This window comes from Mesoplodon densirostris, chromosome 7 (assembly GCF_025265405.1).
Source record: "Mesoplodon densirostris isolate mMesDen1 chromosome 7, mMesDen1 primary haplotype, whole genome shotgun sequence".
In the NCBI taxonomy this organism is placed as follows: Eukaryota; Metazoa; Chordata; class Mammalia; order Artiodactyla; family Ziphiidae; genus Mesoplodon; species Mesoplodon densirostris.
Window position 1 is genome coordinate 15123809 of NC_082667.1, and position 21716 is coordinate 15145524.

General features: G+C 36.6%; 1 protein-coding gene across 13 annotated transcripts in view; it reads left to right on the plus strand.

Annotated features, from left to right (window-relative positions):
* The window catches only part of PHF21A (PHD finger protein 21A), a 198418-nt gene that overhangs the window by 30033 nt on the left and 146669 nt on the right, over positions 1–21716 (plus strand). For 10 of the 13 annotated variants that reach the window (XM_060103787.1, XM_060103779.1, XM_060103791.1 and 7 more), the window contains 4 exons: positions 416–456; positions 7860–8003; positions 12100–12132; positions 14292–14357. In XM_060103787.1, coding sequence (XP_059959770.1) covers positions 7950–8003; positions 12100–12132; positions 14292–14357 — 153 coding nt within the window. In that variant the 5' untranslated portion in view covers positions 416–456; positions 7860–7949. Of the gene's footprint in view, positions 1–415; positions 457–1869; positions 1982–7859; positions 8004–12099; positions 12133–14291; positions 14358–21716 lie in introns of all 13 variants that reach the window. The other 3 variants (XM_060103780.1, XM_060103788.1, XM_060103790.1) reach the window with 1 other exon arrangement.

Here is a 21716-nt window from a genome sequence, read left to right on the forward strand (position 1 = left end):
TAGACCAAACTAAGGGCCAGTGATGTTAGCCTAATTTGTAACATAAAGCAGCAAACAGTGAAAGTTCATTTGTTGGGGATGAGGGTTGTATTTCTGTGTTACTTAGATGAGGTGCATTTCATTTCTGTGTCTCTTAGGAAAGGGAAGCCGTCAACTACTTACTTTTTCTTGTCTTGAAAAAGCTGTGGAAAAGTGAAAAAACTGAAAATGAGAGATCTAACTGCCCTTGAATTCTTTCCTTGCTGTAAAAACTACCTATCTCTTTCTTTTTTTTAATTTTCTTTTCGTTTTAAAGCTTTGGACATTTTTGTGTGTGTGTGGTTTTTGTTGTTGTTGCTGTCAAAATCAGCTTTTGATGACATGTCATAAATCTGTGTTTGTAGTCTAATTCCATTTTCCCCTTCTTCTGTTGTAGGGAGCAAGAGAGCTGAAGGAGAGCCAGTTTCCCCAAAATTGGTAAGTGCTTTTTTCAGGCAGCCATAGTGTGCCTGATGCTAGTTGGATAATAATTCAAATGTTCAGTGACTTTTTTTTTTTTTTTTTTGTGCAAAAAAGCTCTCTCCCAGAAATGAGAATGAGGCTTTGCTGTTTGTACTGAGTGAAAGTGAATTTTTGTCTAATTTCACATAGCCAAATCTCAAATGCATTTGTGTTTCTAATAATACTGCTAGGCTTGCATGTTCCTGCATTCAGTAACCTCTTAAAATGTAACGGTCCCCTTTGCGAAAAATGTCCTTAATGCAGTGGTTAGGGCTAAAAATTTAAAAATCAGGAAATTCAAACGTTAAGGTTCCCATTGTGTTTTGTATTACTTAATATGCGTTAAATTTGATGGCCTTAGTATATGTGCAAAATGGCTAGGTTAACGTAACTATGGGAACCTTGACTTTGAAATTTGGGACTCTTAAGCATGTATATTATTAAATTTAATGTTGAGTTGGCTTCATGTCTGATATTGCATTTTCAGTGTGTGATGTTTTGTATAATTCTTGAAGAGGAAAAAAAAAGAGAAATGTAGCAGTGTGGGGCATAGAGGCAAACACATTTTTTTCCTAGTATCAACTTTAATGTCTACTTTAACAGCTTATAAATCATCACACTTAATCATTTCTTTGAATGTCTATTCAGATTACACAGGGCAGTCCAGTGTCTAAAGACCAAACAAATATTAATCTTATTTGGAGAGCATGTATTATGATTAAAAAATTAAATTCAAACAAGATAACTAGAATAGGGTAGTCCCCTAATGCAAGGCTACTCTTTTTTTTTGTTTTAATTCTCACTCATAGTAATTAATTTAGTGGGTGGAGTAGATACTTGACGAGATCGGGCACGTTCAGTCAGGGTGGTGTGGCCATAGACTGGAGTAGATATTTGGTTAAAGCTTCTTTTCATAATTATGGTCCCTGAGGTGTCTCTTAACCTTTTGGGGATTGGGCTTTGAACGTGAAAGGGAGGCATTTGAACCAGTTAATCTTACATTTTACTACCATTTTATTCTACTTGCCTTTCTCTCATGGAACCACTTAAAATAAATAATTGAGACCCGACAGCCCTTTACTCTGAGATGTGATGGAATCATAGATTCTTAAAGAAGAAGGGGACGTTAAGGGCCTTCTCTTTCAGCCTTTTACCAGGTGTGGCAATTTCTTCTCTTATGTCCCTGGCATATTGTTATTTGGTTACATACTGAACACTACATTTAAAAAAATGTAGCTCATATTTTCTGTAATGTATTCCGAGGAACTCTAGTTCCACAGAAATTAATAAATATTATTGGGGTGGGGCGGGGGTGGGGAAAATGTTCTGTGGTCAAATAATTTGGAAAATGCTGCTTTAAACAAAGTTAAACAGGTTTCTTTACTGCAGGACTTCTCAGAACCTTTAATATGCTAATGTGCATTGTGAATCTCCAAGAGGGGGATATGATATGCAGCATTCTTGAATACTTCTATTGACAGGGAGCCCACTACCTCATAAGGTAACCCATTCCTTTTTTGTACAGCTGTAATCCTTAGCTCTTCCTTACACTGATCTGAAATCTCTCTCCCATAACTTCCACTTCTCTTAAGTACTTATTGGTTATACTAAGACCACCACACCCTCTTATGTTATCCTTTGTGTAGTCATTATATATATGATTCTGGCCAGGCTTGTCTGGACTGTTTTTTATCATTAAATAGCATTCTGGTAAATGTGGCAACCATTTCTGAAATCTCGACCTCATTGTCACTATGCTTCTATACTACTCTTCAGGCTCCTTCATTTTGAATTTCTGTGAGTTTTTAAATATACTTCATCTTTCTTGTTGTTGGGTACGGTTGGGAAGATTTTAGTACACATGCTTGATTTCTGTAAAGAAAGGTGAGAACTAGAAGAGCGTATGTGTGCCTACCAGGCCTGGGCCCAGGAAGCTGAGGTAGAACCTGTATGTTAGAGTGAACACTGGTGGTAGGGAGAGGGGCAGGACACTGCAGCAGACTTGTGTAGGAGAGGGTGCTGTGGGGAAACCCTGACTCCACCGAAAATACCACACTCTTGTGTTGGAATGGTATGCCCTGCGTAGGTGTTCCTTTTCTTTAGTGAGGACCTGGCCCCCATGCCCCCCAAAAAAACAGAGAAAAGAAAGTTACGTATTTTATACTCAAAGACATCCATACATTCAGATACCATAAACCTAATTGTGTGTGTGTGTGTGTATGTGTGTATATAAATTTATTGTAGTGGTTAGGAAACATCAGTCTTACCAGCTGAGGTGACTGTTGTCAACACCTGTAATACCAGGATTTGAGCATAGTAACCTTGCCAAATTCAGAGGGTGACCTCTAAAATCAAGCTTTTTGTGCAGCAGCGTTTTCTGTTGATCTGTGGAGTGTCACCAAAGAAATATCACCGTGAAAATAAGAAAAATGTTACATTGTTTTTTAATGTCATTTTTATTGATTCAATAAGAGCTATTAAAATATTGTTTTTATTTTTGGCATTTGTGATCATTTTTAGCACTAGTTAAAAGTTAAAGATATATTTTATCTCCTAGCACATTAGATACATAGTAAGCAATAAGTATTTAGTACAAACTGAAACCTGATGTTTTAGTATTAGGCATCTGTCAAGTAAGGATACATAGATCTGTCGAGGCTTTCTACTTTTTCATATTTTAAAAAATTAATTAAACCTACTCTAAACACAATTTTGAGAGTATAGATCAAAAGTGGGGTCTTACACCAAGTAGTTATATGGTATAGAGAACACTGAGTTGTTCATTTTTAAGGATTTCAGTCTGGGGGTACAATGTATTACAGACTTATTTTTAGTTAAAGAAACTTGGTTGGGGACTTCCCTGGTGGTCCAGTGGTAAAGAATCCGCCTTTCAGTGCGGGGGACGAAGGTCGGATCCCTGGTTGGGAAACTAAAGATCCCATATGCCGCGGGGCAGCTAAGCCCGTGCGCCACAACTACTGAGCTTGCGCGCCTCAATGAGAGAGCCTGCATGCCGAAAACTACAGCGCCCACGTGCTCTGGAGCCTGCGCACCACAACTAGAGAGAAGCCCACGTGTCGCAGTGAAAGATCCCACATGACTCAACGAAAATCCTGCATTCTGCAACTAAGACCGGACACAGAGAAAGAGAGAGAGAGGGAGGGAGGGAAGGAAGGAGGAAGGAAGAATTAAAAAAAAAAAAAGAGGGCTTCCCTGGTGGTGCAGTGGTTGAGAGTCTGCCTGCCGATGCAGGGGACACGGGTTCGTGCCCCGGTCCGGGAAGATCCCACATGCCGCGGAGCGGCTGGGCCTGTGAGCCATGGCCGCTGAGCCTGCGCGTCCAGAGCCTGTGCTCCGCAACGGGAGAGGCCACAGCAGTGAGAGGCCCTCGTACCACAAAAAAAAAAAAAAAAAAAAGAGAGAAAAAAGAAACTTGGTTGGTGAGTTGTTTTGATTGGAAAAAGCTTTATATCAATTCAGGAACAGAGCAGTGATTTTTGGTAATAAATTCAGAGTTAGAGCATTACTACATTATTAGAATCATAATGAAAGACCTAGAGGTCACATATCTATCTCCAAGCAGAACTGTAACCAGATAAAATAGTTAGAAGCCCCTTTCTTAGAGACTTTGAAAATAAGAAAGCCTACAGTCTTTCCAGCAATAGGCTGTGTTGAGAAGTTGATATAAAAGTTTGTGTATGAATAAGAGTTAAATTAAGTATGTTAAGAATAGCATAGGGCCTCCCTGGTGGCGCAAGTGGTTGGGAGTCCGCCTGCCGATGCAGGGGATACGGGTTCGTGCCCCGGTCTGGGAGGATCCCATATGCCGCGGAGCGGCTGGGCCCGTGAGCCATGGCCGCTGAGCCTGCGCGTCCGGAGCCTGCGCGTCCGGAGCCTGTGCTCCGCAACGGCGGAGGCCACGACAGTGAGAGGCCCGCGTACCGCAAAAAAAAAAAAAAAAAAGAATAGCATAGAATTTTACAGTTTACAAAGGGCTTTTCATATAACTTCACCTAATTTAAACCTCATAGCAATTTTATGAAATAGGTGATACTGTTTCCATTTTCCTGATATATAAGCAAACAAACCTAAAACGGAGAGTGGTTGCACAGTGAGTAAGTGGAATCAGATTCTTTTTTGTTTTTTTTTGAGACAGTGAATGTTCTTTCTAGACATTACATCTGCCTTTTTTTAGTGGGATTTGATTATTTTGTTTGTTAGGTTTGTGGAGTTTTTATTTATGTTTTTGGGTTTTTGTTATTTGAAGCTGGGAGGTTATTAGGTGTCCCAGTCGTTTGACGTGTAGTTTTCAATATAATGAACGTTGGTATTTTGTGTTAGGCACTTGTCTTCTCTGGTGATAGTATTTAGAGCTGATGGGTGGTGAAAGGCATTGTACCTCAATAAACTGTTTTAGGAGTTTGTTCATATTTATGTTGCCGCAGCTGATATTTATAACTTACTAGAATTGGCCGAAATATGTTAAATCATCTTTTTATAAATTTAGCAAATAATACTATAAACTGCCTCCAAATGGTCATCACATGGTGGCTGCATGAGTTGTCTAAGCCCCCCAAATATTTTTTAAAAGGATTCAACATGTGCTTGCCTTGTTTTTGTAGGCTATGAATATATATGTATACAACTTGTTCCTTTAGGCAGAAACCAGTCTCTTAAAATTGCTATTCAGAAAGAGACTTTTATGAAGAAGAAAGATATCAAATGAATCTTCTAATCCTTCGTAAGTTTTTTAATACTAAGTCACTACCTTTTTTAACCCTTCAGTTTTATCTTGAAATAAAATGAGTAATTGGCATTTAGAGTCCTTGCCAAATAAAATTTTGTGCCTTTGTATGTCTCTAATAAGCAGACAACAAGCTGATGAAGGAAGTAAAAGCTGTCACCTCCTCAATAACTTGAGTTGCAGGCTTCTTATCCTCTGAGGCACTCTGACATTTAGAGCCTCCCGGTTAAACCCTGGTTTTACTTATTCTTTTCCTGAACATTTTGTTTCATCAGTATAAAATTTTCTGATGTTTTATCTAGCAATTCTAAGTTAATTTTTTGTTATTTAAAAATAAGTACATACTTTCCATGGAAAATATTGATACTCTGAAAAGAAGAAAGTAAATAACCCTGAGTGCTACTGCTCAGAGATAACTAATAGCAAATTATGAAAGTGCCACCTGACCTAAACTCTAGACAGCTCAGAGTATTACTGTTTTTACAAATCTTTGTCAGTGTGATTGACAAAAATGTGTCTTCTTAAATTTATATTTCTATGACTTTCTTGAAGATAGATGTTTTTCATGTTGGTCATTCTTATTTATTCTGTGAGTTGCTTTTTCATAATTAAAAAAATTAATTTGTAATTAATTTGTAAGCACTCTGTAACTGTACAAATTATGTTAACCCTTTTTTGTGTATATTGTTAAGTTCTCCATGTTTTTAACCTGCTGTTTCCAGAGTTTATGAGTTGAGTTCAGCTTTGATATTATATGTTGCTACTAGTAAAATAAAATATGGCCTTTCTGTTGTTGAAAATACCCTTCAAGGTGATTCTTAATTGGACAAAAATTATAAGGAATCATTTTTTGACACATTTTCTGATAGTCTTAAAACTAATTTAAGTACTGTTTTCAGGAAGAACTCTAGATTCAGGAATCTGAGTAGGGAGATTACTTCAATATTTAAAATTACAGTGACTGTATAGTTTTAATATTTGCTTTAGTATATAGAATAAACTTACATGACAACAAAAGCCTTGATCTAAATCAGTAACTTAAGATTCTGATATTTATGTAGTTCCAAAGATTTTTTAAGGTAATAAATATCTGAAAAGCCTGTGTTTGTTCATCAAAATCACACTTTCCAAATTATCTCCCCTAAACATACTACGTCTATGAAAATTTTTGGTTGACAATATCATTGTACAATAATAATGTGGAGGCTTTTCTAGCCTCCACAAATATAAGTTGGAAGGAATTTTACACTTTTGAAATTAATTATTTTTTTTAAAAAGGTTAGAGTATTTTGATGTTACATAACATAGTATACAAGCCCTAGGGGAGAGATTGCCAATGATGTTTTAAGCCTAGTGAGATTAAACAAATATAATGAAGATTAATATTCACACGATTACAGCCTGAAGTTAATGATTTCACTATAGCTCTGTTAAATCAGGTTTTAAAGAAGTTTTAAGAAAACTTAGGACTTTATCCGTAGATAATTTTTAGAAAGTATAAAGATTATGAATCTCATTGAATTGGCATAAGGAGTAGCAGTTCTTCTGACTTCCTGATTGTTCCCTTCCTCAGTTTGTAAGAATGCTGAAAAGCTGCTCTAACTACAAGTTTTATAGGTACAAGGAAGAAAAGAGAAAGAAGTAAAGTTTAAATTTATTCAAGTAAACTTTTGCTTCAGGGAGAGTACCTAAAATCATGTCTAAGGCCACATTCAAGAAAAAAGAAAAAAAATGAAAAGAGAAATTAGCCACTGAGTTAATTTAAATTGCAGTAGTGATGAGCAGAGCAGAATAGGAAGGTTCACATTCACAAATCTAGACATTTGACATTGTCTCCACCTGCATTTATACGTGCAGCCAAAGAGATGCACCTGGCAGGCTTGAAAAGAAGATGGTGTTCATTGTAAAGCTGGAAAAGTCTGTTCTATTGCTAGACCCAAATCATTTGTTGTGCACGATAGATTTATTTTTTAACATCCCTGTCATAACTTTGTGGAAAGCAGAGTTCATTGCAATGTGTTTGTGTTAAGTATTAATTTGTTAAATGTAAACCTTTAAATTATACCAGAATTGCCCCTGTTTTGAGTTTCTTTATTTTTTAAATAGAATGAGAGTCCATCCAAATTGTGAGAGTACTCTGGCCTTCTTTAACCTCTGAGAGATCCTGAACTCTCCAGTTCACTCTGTGTGATGGTTAAAAATGTATGATCATGTTGTTATGTGTCTCTTTCTAAGAACAGCATGTCCTGGATGGTTGTCCTCTCCCCCACTAGACTCCCAACACATCCAGGACAGAAGAGGTCTTGTTCAGCTCTGTATCCTCAGAAAGTAGTATCTAGCGTGGTGCTGAGCATCTAGTAAGTGCTTAGCTGTTTTCATGATCAGATTAAACTCATTTTTTTTCATTTCTTCCTTATTTGAAGTGTTTTCTAGAGGAATGCTCAGAGAATAAAACCCAGAAAGTTTTGGTGCCAATTCAGAAAAAACTACTCATTTTGGAAAGAAATCTGTTTGGGGAAATTTTTTGCCCTATGTTTAGTCGACGAAATATTTCGACTAATCTAATTTATTTTATCTAACGTATATTTCCTTTATACCCAACATAATGATCCAAAACATTTTATGATCTCTACAGCTGCAGTAAGAAGAGGAGTTTGTTATTTTAAACAGAGGCTGAAGAAACTATAGAATTAGCAGACATAAGAAAAAGTGGAGAAGGTAGAGGATGGAGTTGCAGACTCTACAGGAGGCTCTTAAAGTGGAAATTCAGGTTCACCAGGTATGTTTCATTCATGGCTTCTCCCACATCATGTTATTAGTAATGGCTAAATTAATAAACAGGCTATCTCTGGTTTTTAGTAGAGCTTTTAATCGTTTTTCAGTCACTTGTCCAAGAGTCATGTTATTTGCCTTTTATTACTACTCAGCAAACTCATTGGTAATATTTTTGAGAACTTTAATAAAATATTCCTGACTTCTCTTCCAGACAAAAGAACTAAAAATATTCTTTTCCATATAGCGAAGGTGTTAAAAAAAACCTCTCCTTTTTTTCTGTTTTTTGGTCCATCTGAGGGACTTTGTTCGTGTGACTTAACTTGCATGTTTTATTTGTTTATTTTTCAAAATTTATGTTATTGAAGTATAGTTGATTTACAATGTTGTGTTAATTTCTGCTGTACATCAAAGTGATTCAGTTATGCATATATATACACATTCTTTTTCATATTCTCTTTCATTATGGTTTATCATAGGATATTGAATATAGTTCCCTGTGTTAACTTGCATATTTTAAATAACAAGACATATTTAAATTGACTACCATGTATACTGAAGTTTTTACTCATAATGTGATTTTTGGACATACTCCTTCTCTCAAGAAATTTTGAGATGGCAAAGTTAATATTCTGCTTTTAGTTCATCCTCACAAGATGTGAACAAGTCAAAATAAGACTTTTCTTGAAAGACTCATGATCTAAGTTGAACTAAATTACTAAAAATTAGAGTTCTTAAATATTACTTTTGTTTCATATATTTAATTCAAGCATACCAATTTTATAAAAATTATAATTATGAAAAAATTTAATGTTTATTGTTTAAAAATCTAATTTAAATTTTTAAATTACATTTATTGACTCAAAAGGGATATAATATTCTTCCTAAGGTTATCACTCTCAATATTCACATTAATTATTTTCCTGTATATTTAACTACTTTTTAGCATAAAATTAATAGCTTTTATATTCATCCGTAATTATTATATAGCATTTTGTTTGTATGGTAATAAACATTTATTTATGTTTATCAGTGTTGGTTGATAGTGTTTTAACATATAAAGTATGTAAGATATTTCACTCCAGTTATATTTAGAATCCTTTCCTATTAAAAAAAGTTTAAGTATTAATAGTAGGGACTTCCCGGGTGGTCCAGTGGCTAAGGCTCCACGTTTCCACTGCAGGGGGCACGGGTTTGATCCCTGGTCAGGGAACTAATATCCCGCATGCTGCGCGGTATGGCCAAAAAAAAAAAAAAAAGTTTTAACAGTAAATCCAAGTGACATGCCTTGCTTGTAAATCTGATGCTGTTATTCTGATTGGATACATGGTAACCTACGTGATCACTGATCATGACAAGTTCAGGGATGCCAGAAATGACATCAAAGTAAGCACTGGCTATTAGGCTGAGGCCAAAGTCAGATTGTACATTTGACTAAATATTGGGGCAGAAGCCACCCCTTCATCATTTCCACTTAGGGAAACTAGGGCTGAAAATGAGCTTACTGTATAGAAGGTGTGTCCTGAAACTACCTGGTATTGCTGTGGTAGAAGTAGCCTTTTGTTCTTTATGGACCGAGATGATTTAAAAAGTAGTGATGTGCACATGGTTGATATTGAATGAATGGTCATATAATTATGGCCTGTGATGGGCATCTCATCTTTTTTGGGAAATTGCCTTTTTGATTATTCTTATGCAGATTTTTTAAACTTTTGGAGTATTTTTACTCTACATGGAACAGAGAATAGTATAAAGCAGAGGTTAGCAGACTTTTTGCAAAGGGCCAGAGGGTAAAGTATTTTATACTATGGGCATCATTTATGGTCTCTGTCACAGCTCTGCTCCTGTACACACAGAGCAGCCATAGACACTGTATAAATGGATGGGTGTGACTGTGTCCCAGTAAAACTTTATTCACAAAGGCAGGGTGCCTGTGGGCTGTAGTTTGCCAGCCCTTAAACTATATTCTCATGAAAAATTGCTGCGTTCTTACCATAGAAAGTAACTTCACTTTGATAACACACAACATCACCTTAAAGTCACTAGGGATTTGGAAAGTCTAGTTAAGTTGCCCAGCTTGTTCTGTCCTGCCTCTAATGGTCTGAAATGCAGCTTGCTTGATTATAGGTAGAAAAGTTGGCTTATTTATTTCCTCCAGAGGTAGAGACTTACTTTGGTTATCAGTTTTTAAATTTCAGTGTCGTGGAGGAAAACCTTTTTCAGCTTTAAAAAGGCAACTTTAGTATAGTATTCCACTCTCTGGTGACAAAAGCAGGAAGGATAATGAAGGACTTTTTTCATTGAAGAATGTAGCTAGCCTTTAGGCTGCATTAGTAAAAATGTATATGTATAAAACCTTATGCTTCTTTTTCATTGAGTTCTTGGAATATGTGTTATTACTATTTTGTAGATTAAGACCAGGATATAGAAGAGTTACCACTGTCACATATGAAGTAGACTATAGTAACATATACCTTGTGTATTTGGAGGTCACATGGTTGGCAATCTCAGCTATCCGGAATGTATACCTTACCACCTGAAGTAAGGTTTTTGACAAGCTAGAATAAATGTTAGAAGTCACACAAGATTATACATTTTACTCAAGGGGGATTTCTTAGGCTATTCACTCATCTTAGAATTACTTCACTGAGTGTATCACAAAGCAGCTCAGAAGTAGCAAATTGGAATTGGGGTTCAGGGGCTCTTAGAGGGAGGCATAGTAATATTAGCAAGATTTGCTAGCTGACTGCTTGGCATTAAGGAGTAGACTGAAAAACTCAAATGCAGGTACAAGAACTCTTTAGAACACAGCAGTTTGGGGCCTTTATTGTAAGCACCTCTTTGTATTGTTTGCAGAATAGTATATTGAGGTAATCATGCCTCTAAGTGTCACTAACTGCTGCTTTTTTTCTATTTAATAAGGCAGATAAGTATATAATATATTTTAGAAAGGTTTTATTTTATGACTAAAAGCTATTATTTGTTTATTTATGACTGTGCTGGGTCTTCGTTGTGGCATGTGGGTTCTTCATCGCGGCATGTGGGCTTCTCTAGTTGTGGTGTGTGGGCTCCAGAGTGTGCGGGTTCAATAGTGCAGTGTGCAGGCTTAGTTGCCCCGCAGCTTGTGGGATCTTAGTTCCCCGACCAGGGATCGAACCCATGTCCCCTGCATTTGAAGGCGGATTCTTAACCACTGGACTACCAGGGAAGTCCCTACGACTAAAAACTTTAAAAGTGTCTTGTCACCCAAAGAGAGGGACAAATTTTTCATTTATGTGAAAAATTCACTTGGAGAACAGCTTATTCCTAGATACTTTTAGGACTCAGCCTTCTGATATTCCTTTATGCTTCAAATTCTTCTGTCCCTGGTTATTGTTACCTTTGGGCAGCGATGCTTTTGGAAGTTGGGTTAGGTCAGTTGACATCCATTTTTCTTTGTTTTTCATTTTTTGGACTTATGTGTTCCCTAGTAAAGGTCTTTCTCATTCAGTATTCTGGTAGTACTCTCCTTCCCACAGGAACCCAGGTAGGTAGAATTTTGCATTACTGTTCCTTCGCTTCCTTACTCTCAAATAGTGAGCATCACTGCTCCACTGAGTACATCTCCCCTCCCCCCACAGAGAGGACAGTGGCAGAGTCACATCTGACACTAGGCTCCTTCTGTGAACCAAACCAACAGACTCGCCAAATCTGTTCGCTGTATACAAACAGGCCTGTTTTTGTATGGGAGCACCTTCTTTCCAGGACTTACTTGGGACTCTAGACAATGACAACCTTTTAAAGGGATGTTTGGCTTTTGGAGCATTCAGCTTATTTAAATTGTCTTTTAAGAGCTCCCCTCCCCCAGCCCATCTCCAGATTTGTTTAAAGGCAGGAAGCTCTTCATTTCAAATATAAAGCGATAGTTTGAATTTTTTTTATTATTAAGAGGAGTGTTTCATTAACTTTTTATATAGATCACAAAAGCTTTTGGTCTGTTCTGATTGTGGTATTGCTCATTTTTTTGTGTGGGCTTAAAACTCTAGATTTTGGGGGTTGAGCCTGATTAGCCATAGTGAGTTTATATGTGAGACTGATGGCTCTTTTTCTCTTTTTATTATCAGAAACTGGTTGCTCAAATGAAGCAGGATCCACAGGTAAAATACTACTTTTATTCATTTAATTTTTAAATTAAAATAATTTAAAATAAAGTGACCATAAAATATTAAAATACAGGCAATACTTAGGTTTTAGAAACTATCTCATCTGTAACAGCAATTTTTTTTAGTACATTGGTCTTCATGTTATAAGAATTAAGAAAACTCCAGTCATTCTATTATAATATAGCTATTATTTCATCTTTGTTACTGTTATTTTGCTTTTATTTTATGCTAATTGCTTTGAATATTTTGGGAAAAAGAATTGAGAGTTAATACTCTTCATATAGCTTAAATTTCATTTCCACAAGCGCACTTACTCAAAATCAGAGTTTGCAAGGCTTTCTGTAATCTCAGAATTATTGAATATGGCCCAGAACCATTTTTATTTTCTCATAGTTTATAGTATAGAACTTTTAAGTACTTAATCTCACTATGTTAAGAATAGAATTTTAGAATAATTTTTTAAAAGCATTTTTAAAAATTTCATTTTTGAAAGAGCCCTTAGAGAGGGTTTTAAAGAACCTTATATAGTAATTCATCAGGTGTTACCTTTTCTTTAAAGTCTCATAGGGGTTTTTGGCTCAGGCATTTTATTTTCTATCCCTGAAGAGAAATCTTCCTAAAAATTTATCTTTTCTTTAATTAGTATATTTATTGTTCAGGCAGTGTCTCTTTTGCAGCAATTAGACAGTGGGTCATAAGTATGGAGAGTATTTATTCAGACATTCTCAGGATTTCTCCCTTGCATTTGTTTACTCATAATCTGTTCACAGAACACCTAGACCCATTGATGGTGGGGTGTGTGTGTGTATATGTATATTTGTATATGTACATACACATTTTTTTTTTAGCTTGTTAAACATACCATACATGCCTCACTGTAAAGTTAAGTAAAATAGCTTCTTGGATTAAAGAATGGTACTGAGGCAGATTGATTTTTGGAAGTGGGAAATAATATTCATTTCTACAAATTTAGCCCCCAGTGGCTTAACTATTGTGTTTTTAACACAAACCATTGATTCTGAGAGCTGGCAGTGATATCCACTTAACTCCTCTTTGACAGTCCAACTTCTTTGAGAAGCTTCTCCATTTTAATTTTTTAAAATATATATTATAATTTAAATTAGGTTTAGGGAACCAAGAGCCAGTAGACCTTAGATGAATAGATTCTTTTATATTTAATATGGTAACCTATTGTTATCAGCAACTGAAATATTGTTAGAAAACTTCAGCATTTCTGCTGTAGCTGGCAGTCATGTAACAGAGCAGTCTTAATGTGAAGAATCTGAGGGGGCAGTAAGTTGCTGGACAGTCTTGTGGGTGATCTCATTAGAGAGGTCTTATATCACATGCTGTCACAAAAAAGACCACATGGAGTAAACGTGAAGGGGAGGATGTATGCCCAGACCCTGTCAGAAGACCAGGCAGGATGAATTGAAAGAATTGCATGTGAAAGGACGAAGGAAAAGTAGTCTCTCATTGGGGTGGAATTCAATCTGCTAGTGATCGTGTTACATTAAGCTTTTGAAAACTTTAATTTTGGATTTTTCTCTCATGTGAGTAAAACACAAGCATGCTCAGTGTATCTCATTTAACATAGTATTCTTTTCTGATTCCTAACATTTTAGAACTGAGGAGTTGCCCTGGTAGTCAGTATGTTAATTTGAATGATGCAGTGTTTAAGGCAGTTGCAGCACTGACAGCTTTTCAAATCTAAAATAACAAACGTACTCTACTAAATAAGGGAGAGGGCAAGCAGAGAAAAACCTTTTTTTTACTGATAATGCCGTTAAGCATGCAGTGTGTTCATACTTACAACTGATTAGCGGAGCTTTAGGTTTTCTGTCAACTGTTACTTCTTATGAAGAATAACTATTTTAGTAGAAAGGAGTAGTATTACAGTACAAAATGCTGAAATATAAAACTTCTTGCAATTGCAAAGGAGCTTACCCCTGTTCTAGTGTTAGCACCCTACATTTAGGATCTATGCACTGGGTGGTGGTAATATGACTACAGTTTAATGCATGACAAATATGATTGGCTAAATGCTTAAGATTGCTTCGTCATTTGTAATACAGTTTGCATAAAGTCATCTTGCTACTCTTCTGTTAACAAATGAAATATCTTCCTCACAGATATTTTTTCTTTCCAATCAGAATGCTGATTTAAAGAAACAGCTTCATGAACTTCAAGCCAAAATCACAGCTTTGAGTGAGAAACAGGTAGGGGAAAAAGGAGGGGGGGCATATTTTTAACATTGTGTTCTAAAGATATGTCTGCTCGAGGCTTCTAGGAGAACTGCTATTTTTCCTCATGTGTGAAAATAAGTGTGGGCAGCCAGACTCAGTTTTAATTTTGTTTGAGATCTGTTTATCTATTTTTATTTTTGGTTGAAATCAGTCTCTAGAGTATCCCATGGGTATATGTTACTGGCAAATATCTAAAAGCAGGGTGGCAGGCTGCTGTTAACTGTGTTAATTAAACTCTATAGTTTACCCATAGAGAATAGAGGCAGAGAAAGTTAGTGGGAGTATGTGATAGAGAATCTTACAGTTGCTGGATGTGCCTTGTTACCTGTTTTAAAGGCTTGAGATGACATTTAACTTAACGTGGAGTGGTTGTAAGTAGATTGCTCTAAGTGTAGATCTCCCATTCTGATTATTGTCATTCCTTTATGTTAATCTTTGTTAGATATTGACCTACTATTATGTGAAAAAACTTTGGTGGAGCCTTGTTAGATATATTCTATATAGGACAAAAAAAGAACATCTTGCTTTTTTTCCCCGGGGACAACTGGAAAGTGTTCTTTGGAATTTCTTGTATAATGACCTCCACTTCTCCAATTCAGGCAGCTCCTGCCACCAGGTGGAGTGTGACAATTGATAGAGCTATAAGTAAATGTCTGTGGTAATCTGACAAAGCATTTGTTTTCTTGTTCCTTCCCTACCACTCTCCCTTTGGTTAAAAGGGCTGGTTTTGGAGTAGATGAATGTGTGAACCAAAATGATGAGGTGATCTGCAATTGATAGTTCACGCTAGTGATATCTTATTGAAGATTTTTAGCTATATAGTTCTCAGTTATTGATTTTTGTGTTTTTTAAAAACTTTTATTTAGTGAAATAATAGCAATGAGAGTAATTTATTCCTGGAGATTCCTGATTGTGTTTATATTATGTATTGTATTGTGTTTTCATTTAACTAAGGGGAGAAATAAATTTTGAGAACTATGTGGAATAGATATGAATCATTAATGTTTCAGAATAGAATCTTTTTCCAAGCTTAGTGAACAATTGCTTTTTTCTCCCCTCTCCTATTCTAATGCTTCTGCATTCCCCCATCTTGTCTTCTTCAGAAATAAGAGGTATTTTAGATTATGGAATTGCCAAACTAAAATTGGGAGGAGGTAACATGGTGGAGAACAATTTGTAAGGAAAAATATAAACAAAGTTTGTTAGACGTATTTGGCTCTGAAAGTGATTCATTTCTCTGAAGTCAAAATGATGTGTGTTAGTGAAAATGTTCTAGCTTTAAAATTCTGTTAGCACTGAGCCTCCTTAAAATTTCAGGGTTAGTTTGACAAGATGCCAATGAATGAGTCACTTTTGCTGAAAAATTCACGTGTTCTAGCAGGGAAAGAAGGTGAGAACTGATTAGTGGAGTAGGGGATAGGGGATGTTGTCACAAAGTTAAGACAACCTAAGGCTACATTTGGGGAAAATGGGGCAATTGTAAAACATGTACATTTATTTGAAATTTTTATGAGAACTGATGTAAAGATTTGGTTTATTTCTGTAACTTTTTATTCTTTAATTTTTTTTCTGCTAGGTACCTCACTTAATAGAACATTGCAACCATTTATGTTTAGTAAGACGTTTCATCAAGTGGCAAACTCTGTCATCTGAACTAAGTTTGGATTTTAGAACCTAGAATTTTAAAAAATGGGTGTAGCATCAGGAAAATCTTAGGTATACAAAGTAAAGAAAGCTAGTGTCAGAAACTAAAATGCAGTCTTGGCAGTTTTTAAAGTATTTGCTTAACTGTTGAAACAACCTTTTTGATAGAACAGAATATGTATCATTTTTAGGTAGGATAGTACTTGAAGGAAGCACAGCTATAAAATTCAAGAGCTGGTCCTTCCTCAGACCTATTTTCAACATGGAACACTGATATTTTGTTTAAAATACTTTTATTTTAGAACAAACTCCTAATGCTGTATGCCCAGCTTTTTGTTTTTCCTTCTCAAAAGATCTACTTAGCCTCTGGCAAAACCTACTGATTTTCCTTCTACTTTAATAACTGAAATCTGAATTACCTTACTCGCATGACTAATAATTTAATATTAAGTTTTTGGTTGTGAGAAAAAATTTAAATACAGAAAAGTTCAAAGAGTGTCATACTCAAGAATTAACAGCTATTAACCCTTTGTCATATTTGTTTCCGTTCTTTTTCTATATGCATTTTTCTATAATCATTGTTCCACGTCCACTTGAAAACTTAATTATAGAAATAATAAAAGCATGTGTTCTCTTATGCTTTATTAAAAAATAAAATATTGCAGATAGTCACTAATTCTAACAGTAGGCACTTATTAGTTCTTATTTGTTATTGCTACCTCGGTCTTTGATACTTATTCTGTTTCTTCCTCAAGACTAATTACAAAATGGTACACTCCATTTTGGAAAATATAGTCTTTATTAAGCATCCTTCATGGCTAAAACTCAGTGAATTTCAATGAATTCTTGTTAGATAGTTCCAGTGCTTTCACCCTGTAATTTGAGATTTCTGAACAGAAGCTCCCCATGGCAGTTTTTGAAGTCATCTTCTTGACCCACAGGGCTTTAATTTGTGGTTGACAGGTTTTTTCCTAAACGTTAAAAGTATATTTATTTATTTAGTTGGCTGTGTCAGGTCCTAGTTGCGGCATGCAGGATCTTTACTTGCGGCTAGTAGGATCTAGTTCCCTGACCAGGGCTCGAACCCGGGCCCCCTGCATTGGGAGAAGGAGCCTTAGCCACTGGACCACCAGGGAAGTCCTTGTGGTTGACAGTTTTAACCCAGACTTGATTAGCTAAATAAATTATATGTTATATAGCCATTAAAAATCATGGTTTCAAAAATGTTTTAATGACATAGGAATGCACTTATGGTAAAATAAATGAAAAAGCACACGCAACTTCATATGCATTACAGTCCCATTTTTGTATATTGTGTGTATATATGTATGTAGGCATATAAGTGTATAAAAACAGCGTCAGGGGCTTCCCTGGTGGCGCAGTGGTTGGGAGTCCGCCTGCCGATGCAGGGGACGCGGGTTCGTGCCCCGGTCTGGGAGGATCCCACGTGCCGTGGAGCGGCTGGGCCCGTGAGCCGTGGCCGCTGAGCCTGCACGTCCTGAGCCTGTGCTCCGCAACGGGAGAGGCCACGGCGGTGGGAGGCCCGCGTACCGCAAAAAAAAAAAAAAAACCAGCGTCAGCATAAAATGTTGTTGCGAAGTGATGATTTACAGGTAGTTTATTTTTTCTTTATAGTCTTATGTATATTTGCTACATTCTCCACAATAAATAGATTTCCTTTTTATAATCAGAAATAGACAAGAAACAATTATTTTAAAAAAATTTAACACCAAATTCTTGTCTTTTCCAGGGAGGATTAGCATTTAAAAATCTAATCACATTCTCCTTATGGTTTATGAACCACTCTAATCAGAGAATCCAACTATTTTAAACACTAGTAGTACTGAAGTGTAGAAGCAACTATTAATTTCTTTAATAGCATTTGTTCTCATTCTGCACCCTTCCCCTCTCATTTCTGACATGTGTATGTGGTCTTTGCTTCTCATAACGGATATTCTAATATTGGAGCCAATGCACTTGCTTGCTTTAGTGCTCTGCTTTCATTCTAATTCATTCATTGTAGAAGCAATCTTAACATCCCAGTTTGTTGCTTATTCCTGCTGAGATTCAGGCTTAGGCCATAGTAGTTTCATCTTTGATTTCCCCCGCCTTGAGGGGTTTGCCACCCCACCTCCCTTCACCTGGTGCTCTCCTGGCCAGGCATCAGGTGGGTTGCAACTTAAAAGTTACTTCCTCAGAGGACCTATCCCTGAAACCCCTTCCTCCTGTCAAAACCAACAGTTTCTATTATAATCTCTCATCGAACCCTTCATCTTTCCTTCATAGCTGTGCCATTTAGGATTAGGTTCAGCTGTGGATGACTGAAAACCCAAAATGAAAATGACTTAAACCAGGTAGAATTTTATCTGTCTCATGTGAAAGCTCTGTAGGTGTAATAAGGCTGGTGACACTGGTTCCACAGTGCCAGGGCACCCAGGCTCCTCCTATTCTATTGCTCTGCCATTCTCAGCATGAAGCTTCCACATGATAGTCCAAAATAGCTGCTCCATCTGGTAAGAAGGGGGAAAGCAAGCCCTTTATTTTTAAGGATGTTTACTGGAAGTTGCATGCCTCACTTCCAATTAGATCCCATTGGTCAGAACTTGGCCGCATGGCCCCAAGTAGGAGCAAGGAAGGCTGGGAAGTATAGTCCATTCCAGGTGGCCATGGGCCGATAAAATTCAGTGACTCTAGTACTGAGCAAGAAGGGGGAAATAAATACTGGGGATAATTAGCAATTTCTACCACAATATTTTATCACAATTTATAATTACATATATATGATTATTATTTTTTAATATCTGTCTTCCTCACTAGACTGTTAGTTTCAAGAAGTCAGGGAACATACTTATATACTTCTTTATTCCAAGTATAGTATTTAGCATAAAATAATATTTAGCACAGAAAATCATTTGTACTTCTTAAAAGAATTATTTTATCTACCTGATCTTTTTCTCTACTTGTAGATATTTTTTAAACAGTGCATCTTGCTTTTTATACTTTTTAAACTTAAATATTATGAACATTATCATACATTTTTGTGTGTTCTTTAAGAACGTAGTTCTTTTTTTTTTCTTCAATTTTATTTAATTTAAGTAATTAATTTGTTTTTGCTGCACTGGGTCTTAGTTGTGTCACGCGGGATCTTCGTTGCGGCATGTGGGATCTTTTAGTTGCGGCATGCGGGCTCTTAGTTGCGGCATGCGAACTGTTAGTTGTGGCATGCATGCGGGATCTAGTTCCCCGACCAGGGATCTCACCCGGGCCCCCTGCATTGGGAGCGTGAAGTCTTAACCCCCGGACCACCAGGGAAGTCCCAAGAACATAATTTTTTTTTTTTTTTTTTCTTTTTGCGGTATGCGGGCCTCTCACTGTTGTGGCCTCTCCCGTTGCGGAGCACAGGCTCCGGATGCGCAGGCCCAGCGGCCATGGCTCACGGGCCCAGCCGCTCCGCGGCATATGGGATCCTCCCAGACCGGGGCATGAACCCGTATCCCCTGCATCGGCAGGCGGACTCTTAACCACTGCGCCACCAGGGAGGCCCCCATAATTTTTAATAGCTTTAAATATTTAATAGTCTGGCTAGATCATAACTTATTTAACTATTCACACTATTGTTTGATGATAGAATGTTTTCAGTTTTTTGTTGTTTATAAATGTTGCTATGATAAATTCACCCTATATATGTGAATCTGTTCTCTCTAATTGCCCCAGGATACATTCTCAGGTGTGAGATTATTGGGTGTATTGGTCAGCTATTGCCATAACAGTTCTGCATAACAAACCAGTGTTTTATTGAGTTACAACACTAAGGGTTTATTTTCACACTGGGTCTAGATCCTTCTCATCTAGGCTGGGCTTGGCCAGGCAAATCTCCTTCAGTTTGTGGGTTGGTTGGCCTGCCTCAGGCTGTAGGTTGGGTTAGATCTCCTCTAAATGTGTTTGTTCTGAGGCCTATCATGAAGGGGCAGCAGCTACCTGGGGTGTAGTCATATCATGGTTTATCACCAGAGTGTAAGAAATAAGCCAAACTACCAGAACATGTTTTAAGCCTCTGCTGACATCAAGTCTCATTAGCCAAAACAAACCATGTGGCCAAGCCTTGCAAAATTACATGACAAAGGGTGTGAATGTATAATTTTATGACAGAGAGAATATGAAGAGTTGAAAGCAATAATCCATCTACCATGCTTGGTCAAAGTGTATAAAAAAACTTTTACAATATTAAAAAAAAACACTTCTATTACTTATTTCTAAATAGTCTCCAGAAAAGTCTGTATCAGATAAACAGCGTATATGAGAGTAACAAGTCTTCCCCAAGAGATACCTTGGCGGGGGGGACTGGCGGGGAAGCACTTTGCTAATTTGGAAGATGGATTAATATGTATCTGATGCTTACCTGAAGGTATATTTTTCATGCCATTTGTCCATGGTACAAATATTCCGTAGTATTCCATAGAATTACCTTTTGATTTTGGGTTTTGTTTTTCTTTCACCCTTTCCTCTATTTTTCTTAATCCTTTTGAGAGAGGTAGACCCCATCATAGTCTTTGGTCTTTGCTCCTGGTTTGCTTTTCTGACTCTGTGTTTAAAAATCATAGTCTCTATTCCTTACAGATTGCTCAACCTAATACAAGATGAAATACTTTTCTGGGTTTAATAAATAGTTGCCGTTCATGGAACCATTCTCATTTAAAATTTGAACATATTTTAGTAAAATGGATTCTGAAGCCTTTGGGAGAGAAGTTTCTGTTCCTGCCATAACTAATTATGTTTCTGATACATAGAACAATATAATTTAAGCTAAATAGGTGACTTGAACAGTGGACTGGGTGTGGGGTGGGGGGGGGAGGGGGACACTGAGAATTTGATTCTGTTCCTTACTCTGTCACAGACTTGTTGATAAGATTTTGAGTTATTAAGTAATTTAATACGTCTGTTTCCTTAGTTATGAAATGTTTGAATAATGCCTTTTAAGAGTTAATGAACATGTATCGAGTGTACTGAATATTTTTGGAGGTAAGTTCTATTTAAATGGAAATTGTTAGCTTTGGTCATGGTGGTTAACTTCATCTCGTATGTAATACCTTCGTCTTATAAGTAAAGTACTACTTTTTTAAGGAGCTTAGAACGTTTCACATTTAACTCAGTCATGAGTACATCATTGTAATACATAAACTGGGACATGGACTATTTGTGACTTAGCCACGATTAGATAATTAATTGTATCAGATTCACGACTAGAATCCAGATCACTGTACTATTTGTTCAGTTTTATTTAGTAAATTATATTCTTAAATTACTGTGTGGACCTTTATCACATATTTTTTGAAATAGTACATTAGGCACAATAATTACATTGCCTTTAAGCTCCATTGCCTTGGAGTCATGTAAGTAAATTAGTTCTTGTAGTTTCATATTGGTAACCTGATACATGGCTGTCTCCAGCCTCTGATACCAGTAACCACAGAAAGTTACCCTCTCTCATTCATAACCAAACTAGTGTGATTGACATGTCACATTAGAATTTAGAATTGTTATTTTCTTAGAGTTCCTTGAATTATAATGGGAGTCTGACCTCATCTTTATCTAAAGTTTAGGAGTTCCTAGGATTTAATCTAGTTCATCCCCTCCTGCACGCTATTTATGTGAAACCATTGGTCCAAATGTTTGTTGAGTTTACTGACT